The sequence below is a fragment of the Sapajus apella genome, unplaced genomic scaffold (genome assembly GCF_009761245.1).
Source record: "Sapajus apella isolate SASKATOON/1434 unplaced genomic scaffold, GSC_monkey_1.0 scaffold1952, whole genome shotgun sequence".
Classification (NCBI taxonomy): Eukaryota; Metazoa; Chordata; class Mammalia; order Primates; family Cebidae; genus Sapajus; species Sapajus apella.
Window position 1 is genome coordinate 3,733 of NW_022438878.1, and position 7,983 is coordinate 11,715.

General features: G+C 39.6%; 1 protein-coding gene across 1 annotated transcript; it reads right to left on the bottom strand.

Annotated features, from left to right (window-relative positions):
- Nucleotides 1-1,066: 1,066 nt before the first annotated feature.
- Nucleotides 1,067-2,533, bottom strand: LOC116547050 (zinc finger protein 724-like). Its single transcript, XM_032273128.1, has 2 exons — nucleotides 2,021-2,533; nucleotides 1,067-1,214 (listed from the first exon to the last, which is right to left on the bottom strand). Exons 1-2 carry the CDS (start codon nucleotides 2,289-2,291, stop codon nucleotides 1,111-1,113), a joined length of 375 nt encoding a protein of 124 aa, XP_032129019.1. The 5' UTR covers nucleotides 2,292-2,533; the 3' UTR covers nucleotides 1,067-1,110.
- Nucleotides 2,534-7,983: the final 5,450 nt, after the last annotated feature.

Consider the following 7,983-nt stretch of genomic DNA (forward strand, 5'->3'; position numbering starts at 1 on the left):
GTTGGTAGATCATATAATCTCATATATTAAAAAAAAATCATACACAGTACACTTAAACATGTCTAAACTAATGAATATACTCATTAAATTAGCAAAATATTAAATTAACATACATTTATAAGATATGGTTCCATACACTTAAACTATCTGATAAAATAAAGGAGGAAAACAATCTTATTAACAATAGCATTAAAATACATTTCTTAGAACAAATTTAAGCAAGGATCTAAAAAACCTTTATAATACATGATACAAGATATCAATGGAAGAAATTAGAAAAAACACAAATTTTAAAATATTTTGTGTGTATGGGTTGAAAGAATATTGTTAAAGTGCCATATTATCCACAGTGATTTACACATTCAATAAACTCCTAGGCCGGGCGCGGTGGCTCAAGCCTGTAATCCCAGCACTTTGGGAGGCCGAGGCGGGTGGATCACGAGGTCAAGAGATCGAGACCATCCTGGTCAACATGGTGAAACCCCGTCTCTACTAAAAATACAAAAAATTAGCTGGGCATGGTGGCGTGTGCCTGTAATCCCAGCTACTCAGGAGGCTGAGGCAGGAGAATTGCCTGAACCCAGGAGGTGGAGGTTGCGGTGAGCCGAGATCGCGCCATTGCACTCCAACCTGGGTAACAAGAGCGAAACTCCATCTCAAAAAATAAAAAAATAAAAAAATAAAAAACTCCTTATCAAAATTCCATACCTTTTCAAAATACCACAGTAGTTACTGTGAAGACATAATAATAATAAAATAGTAATAGTTTTTATAGTAATAAAAACAGGATGGAACTTGCAGAAAAAAATGAATTAAAGAAACAATGAAACAGAAACCACTACTCACATATTTCAGACATGATGCAGAAAGAAAACTTGAAAAATAGTTTAACATAGAGTTTCTTAAAATTACACAGACATTTATGTGTCCACCCAAACATTAAAAAAGCAGATCTTGCAGTCTCGTATATGCCATAAAGGGGATTTTGGCTCTCATCGCAAAATCTCAGAAACTATCTACCTTGGAGCACAGCTCACAAATCATATTTCAAAAACTGACTTTCTCCTTGACATCTGGACCTCTCATCTGCGTCGTCTGTTGCATTCACTCTCACCTACCTGGGGGTTTGGCCACCATCTCCTGTCTCTTCATATTCCAGGGCTCTTTGCCTTGCTCCAGACAGGTGATCAGGTCTGGCTTAGAAACAGCAATACCTGTTTCATTAAAAATAAGTACCATGAATGTTGCTCATATTCTCCAAATAATGTGCTCAGTAAAGAGGATGTAATAGAATATTCCAGTAAATTAATTATAAAATGCCAATTTAAAACAGAAATATTTCTAAATATTTAGAAAATGTTTTAAATTTGTAGGCTCCTAATTTTACTAAACTTAGTACTACTCAATCAAAAACTGGTGATGACAACTAGACTTTAAGGTACAGAAAACAATATTTTATGCCACTAAATTTCTGGAATTAACGTTAATTTAGAGTAAAGGATACAGATCAGGAATGTAAAAAGTTCAGATCAAGATGAAACGTCTTGAAATTTTTTTTTTCATACACTGACAAATTCCCAAGATTTTCTTTCTTTTCTTCTTCTTTTTTTTTTTTTTTGAGATGGAGTCTTGCTCTGTCACCCAGGCTGGAAGTGGTGCCATCTCAACTCACTGCAACCTCCACCTCTGGAGTTAAATGATTCTCCTGCCTCAGCCTCCCAAGAGCTAAGACTACAGGTATGTGCCACCATGCCTTGCTAATTTTTGTATTTTTAGTAGAGACGGGGTTTCACCATGTTGACCAAGCTGGTCTTGAACTCCTGACCTTAGGTGATCCACCCACCAAGGCCTCCCAAAGTGCCAGGATTACAGGCATTAACCACCGCACTTGGCCCTGATGATTTTCTTTAAAATAGAAAACTGATACTCATTTATGTCAAGATAAATTACCAAAAACATTCTACAAGTAAAATAAAATCTTCAGGGTATATTAGCAATTGTGTATTGAAGTTATTCTCACCAAGGAAGACCATGTTTCTGTAGTTTTCTAACATCACGTTCCTATATAAATTCTGCTGTGTGGTATCCAGGCATTGCCACTCCTCTGGAGAGAATTCTATGGCCACATCCATAAATGTCAGTGGTCTCTGAAAAACACACATACATATATTTACCAACTGGCCATGGGCAAAATTTTGAATTTGACTCAAGTTGAAATGAAATTCTAAAGAGAACTGGTTCTGACTTATAAAGTGAAGGAAATCATCCAAATAAAATAATTTTAAACACATAAGTATTCTCTGCTATATTCTCTATGAGAAAAGAGTGGAATAAGATCCACAACATCAGTTTATATATGATAATTTTCTGGATAGTAAACTATAAAATTAAGGGCAGGAACATAATATGTACATTTTTGAGTGCTATATTTACATTATACAGAATGAATGAGTTCTGTATATTTTTGAGATGAAAAAGACTTGTTGAGTTAGAAGGTACATCTCAATATTTTTGAGACGAAGTCTCGCTCTGTAACCCAGGCTAGAGTGCAGTGGCACCATCTCAGCTCACTGCAACCTCTGTCTCCCAGGTACAAGCTATTCTCCTGCCTCAGCCTCCTGAGTAGCTGGGACTACAGGTGTGTGCCACCACACCTGGCTAATTTTGTATTTTTAGTAGAGACAGGGTTTCACCATGTTTGCCAGGCTGGTCTCGAACTCCTGACCTCGTGATCTACCCACCTCGACCTCCCAAAGCTGGGATTACAGGTATGAGCCACCACGTCCAACTTCTAATTTTAACATATAAAATAAACTGGACTGGAGATCTTGTTATGCCATTTTCAATTTTTGGGAAGAAGATCTGGAATAAAGTCTGAGTTGCTAAATTTTCAACAAGCTCACAAGTAATACCAATAATTTTGCCCTAAAAAGAATATTTTATCAAACATCCACTAAGTGACAGAACCTGGGGTTTTTCTTCCCATTTTTTATGGCCTATAAAAGAGGGATGAAAGCCTTCATTTTCCAAAGACAGACATATGCAAAGAAACCTTGAGAGAAGAGCAGCTGCCAGATTAAATTTGATGATTTATGCACATCAGCTTCATAAAGAAGAGAAAACAATTCTAGAGTGAAAAATCTGTCAGAGAGCTCTTTAAACCAAGTGAATCATTAGCAGCAACTGCAATAGGACAAATTTTTGTGATGTGCTAAAACACACAGAAGGACCACATTGATGCTGGAATATTGCTACCAATAAGTAATTTATAGTCCAAATTCAATCATACGGAAACATCAACTGTATGCAAAGTTCAAGATACAGGTATTTTCTATGTTCTGTAATTTTTTTTTTTTTTTTGAGACAGAGTCTCGCTCTGTCACCCAGGCTTGAGTGCAGTGGCGCGATCTCGGCTCACTGCAACCTCAGCCTCCCGAGTAGCTGGGGCCACAGGTGCATGCCACCACACCCAGCTAACTTTTTGTATTTTTAGTAGAGACAGGAAAAAAGAAAAAAAAAAAAGTAGAGACAGGGTTTCACCGTGATAGCCAGGATGGTTTCAATCTGACTTGGGATTTGCCTGCCTCAGCCTCCCAAAGTGATGGGATTACAGGCCATGAGCCACTGCACCCAGCTATGTTCTGTAATTTTTAATGTGATTTTAAATAGTCTTTCTTTAGCACCCTAGGGAACAGGTATGTCCTGTTAATTTTTTTCAAAACTTTCTGGGTAATAAATGCCATCTTCTTTAAATAAGCATTTTCTTTATTCTGTTCTGCACAGGACTAATAGCAAACATAAATGGAACTTCAGCATTACATGTTCTCCATCTTTACTAAGGATCCTGGCTTTTCCAATGGTAATCTTGAGTATCCACACTTTTCCATGTTCAACAACCACAAAAAGAACATTTTTAATGCTGCAGATCATCAATTAATGGTGAGAATTTTACAAGGCATATACAAAGCAGTAAGGTAGCTGGGCACGGTGGCTCACACCTGTATGTAATCCCAGCACTTTGGGAGGCCGAGGCAGGCAGATCATCTGAGGTCGGGAGTTCAAGACCAGCCTGGCCAACATGGAGGAAAAAAAAAAAGCAAACTATAAGGCAGAAAATTTAGAGAAGGCTCTGATACATAGGAAAGAAATGTTTTTCAGAGACCCTTCATTATCATAAGAATTTTAAAAAGTAGTTAAAACAAACTCATTAGGGAGAAAAACAAGTACAGAAGTCAAGGTTTGCAAGTACTAAATGTATAGCATACCAAGAAGCAGAGTGGACATAGCTCTTGATCTGAGACACGTTTAGCTGAAAACATGTCCCCTTTTCCTCTATCTCCTCCTTCTCAGATTTATTTTCAGATGAGATTTTTCTGGACAAATTATACCTGCATCTCAAGAATGTATCTTTAAAAGTCTCAAGACCACTTGTTTACATGCTACCACTACACCCACAGGCAGGACTAAGACTCTCAGAAAAAGTTCACCCATTTTTGTTCCTTATATGAGAAAAGATTCAGAAACAATGAAAATATAAATATAAGTTTCTCCTTTTCTGCCCTTAGGTACCTTCTGCTGCCACAGGCACCAGCAATTTCTGCTACAGTAATAGAAATACGGGTCACACTGCCTTGTCCCTACCAAGCCCAAACAGAACAGGCCCTGTGACCACCCTTCAATGGAAAAGTAAAACTTAACTCTCATGAATGTATCCTGAACCCCTCGTATTTGATTCTGGCCTTACCTTAAAGTCATATGAGACACTTAAAATTAAAACAACATGAATGTGTCCATACAAAACAATAAACAGAACCTGTGAAGAAGGCACAAGAGATTTCTAGTAATTGGCCATATAATTTGAGTATTGAGTAAAATGGCTGATTGCTACCCTGTAAAGTTTGTGTAGGAATCCGAGGTAACTGGAAGCCTGAGAGGAAAAGGCCCCTCTTAGAGTAAAGCTTAACTGGAAGCTTATGTGTTTATATCTGTCCAGTAGTTCTAGACAGTGTCTGGAAAATATAATTACAAGAAAAATTTTCTCCAGCTCTAGAGAAACTCCAAAATGACAGAACAGAAAGCAAACTGTTTGATTACACAATTAAACCAGAATGTGACATGCATCACAATCAATATTCTCAAGAGCTTGCGAAGACAAAAAGGCACTCCTGTCATCAGTCCACAAGTAAAATAATTTTCACCTGGTAATTGGGGAGGTGACCCATGTATGCTAATTGGTTATATTCAGTGACAAAATTAACTTTCCACATCCTCATGACAGGAGGTAATTTTGCAACTTAGGGTGTTATCTTCTTAGCTATTTACATCTTAAAGCAATGGCTCTTTACCTCCTGGGCGCTAGACTAGAACATTCCGCTTGCCCTTTCCTTGATAATCAGTGTCCTCTCTTGACTCCTACCACAGGGCTCACAGCTGGAAGCTCTCATCTTATGTGAACCCCAATTGCCAGAGCAGCACTCCAGCCCCACATCAGAGAAAGAAGCCTGAGATGCAGGAGGAGAGCCTGCAGGCCTCTTGGGTAAAATTGCACCTTCACAATAATGGGAAGGGGTGCAGTGGTTCAGTCTCAGTTTCTACTTTATAAGGTGACATGAAAAAAATACTGCTGGATTTTCAGCCTGAGTTTGGACAGAGATAGCGTTAACAGTTCTCCCTGTGACAAATCACCTCATTCATAGACACTATGGTATAGTAACAGGGCTTCTGAAACACCCAAAGCACTGGAGAGAAAAACAGCCCTTATCTTAGCAAAATTATATTAAGAGAAAAAACAAGAGCATCTTTAAAAAAATACTCAGATTAAATATAAGATTAATTAAGTTAAGGCCGGGCTTGGTGGCTCACGCCTATAATCCAGCACTGGGACGCCAAGGTGAGCAGATCACAAGGTCAGGAAATCGAGATCATCCTGGCCAACAAGGTTAAACCCTGTTTCTACTAAAAATACAAAATATTAGCCAGGTGTGGTGGCGGGCGCCTGTAGTCCTAGCCACTCAGGGGGTTGAAGCAGGAGAATTGCTTGAACCTGGGAGGCAGAGGTTGTGGTGAGCCAAGATTGTGCCACTGCACTCCTGCCTGGCCTGCAAGAGTGAAACCCTGTCTCAAAAATTAAAAAAAAAAGAATTAATCAAATTAGCCAGAAAATGTTCCCCTGAAATGTCTCTCTAAATACCCAAACTGCATACCTACTCTCAGCATGAGAAGCATGAACATTATGAAGAAAGGGAACACATTCTCAGCAAAATTTTATAATGTTTCTCTTTTATCTCTGCTGCTCTCTCATCTCCTTGCCACTGAATAGGGGATTTATATTGGAATACATGTGACAATTTCCACCAGTACCTTTTATTTTTTTTTTTTTTGAGACAGAGTCTTGCTCTCTCACATACGCTGAGGTGCAGTGGCACAATCTTACCTCACTGCAACATCTGCCTTCCAGGTTTAAGCAATTCACCTTCCTCAGACTCCTGAGTAACTAGAATTACAGGTGCCCACCACCATCCCTGGCTAATTTTCGTATTTTTAGTGGAGACAGGGTTTTACCATGTTAGCTATGCTGGTCTCAAACTCCTAACCTCAAGCGATCTGTTTGCCTTGGCCTCCCAAAGTGCTGAAATTACAGAGGTGAGCCACCACATCCAGCCTTCAACACTTTCTTTTTTTTTTTTTTTAAATAGAGAGGGAGTTTCACCATATTGGCCAGGATGGTCTTGATCTCCTAACTTTAAGTGATCCACCGGCCTCCAAAAGTCCTGGGATTACAGGCATGAGCCACAGCGCCCAGCCCTACACTTTGTTTCTTTTTTTGAGATGAATCTTACTCTCTTGCCCAGGCTGAAGTGCAATGGCATGATCTCTTCTCACCACAACCTCCGCCTCCTGGGTTCAAGCAATTCTCCTGCCTCAGCCTCCCGAGTAGCTGGGACTACAGGCATGTGCCACCATGCCCAGCTAATTTTTTGTATTTTTTGTAGAGACGGAGTTTCACCATGTTGGTTGGCCAGGCTTGTCTCGAACTTCTGACCTCCTGATCCGCCCTCCTCGGCCTCCTAAAGTGCTGGGATCTTCACCAACACTTTTTGATGAAGAATTGGAATCTGACTTTGTTTCTATATTTCACAAATATATTTGAGCTTACAACATAGCTAACTTAAAAGCTGTTATATTTTTTGCATGACCACATCACTCATCATGTTTATTTGTACTATAAGGGCAGCATTCAAGTTTAGAAAAATAAAAGATACTAAAATCATGCTTACCTGTAATTATCTCTACTGGGTAAATTAATACTCATGTCAGACTAACATCTACTATAACAATTTTGTAGTGAATTTTTTGGATATTAGATATAAGTATCTAAGTATAAATGATTTTAACATACTAGTAATAACGTAGAATTTTTAAAAATTTTCTGTAGCCATAATTTCGTTAAAATACTTCATATTTCAGGCTAGGCGTGGTGGCTCACGCCCGTAATCCCAACACTTTGGGAGGCTAAGGCAGGTGGATCACCTGAAGTTGGGAGTTCAAGAGCAGCCTGACCACCATGAAGAAACTCTGTTTCTACTAAAAATACAAAATTGCTGGGCATGGTGGCACATGCCTGTAATCAATCCCAGCTACTCGGGAGGCTCAGGCAGGAGAATCGCTTGAACCCAGAAGGCAGAGGTTGCGGTGAGCCGAGATCGCGCCATTGAACTCCAGCCTGTGCAACAGGAGCAAAACTCCGTCTCAAAAAAAAAAAAAAAAAGGGCCGGGCGCAGTGGCTCACGCCTGTAATCCCAGCACTTTGGGAGGCCCAGGCGGGTGGATCACGAGGTCAAGAGATCCGAGACCATCCTGGTCAACACGGTGAAACCCCGTCTCTACTAAAAATACAAAAAATTAGCTGGGCATGGTGGCACGTGCCTGTAATCCCAGCTACTCAGGAGGCTGAGGCAGGAGAATTGCCTGGACCCAGGAGGC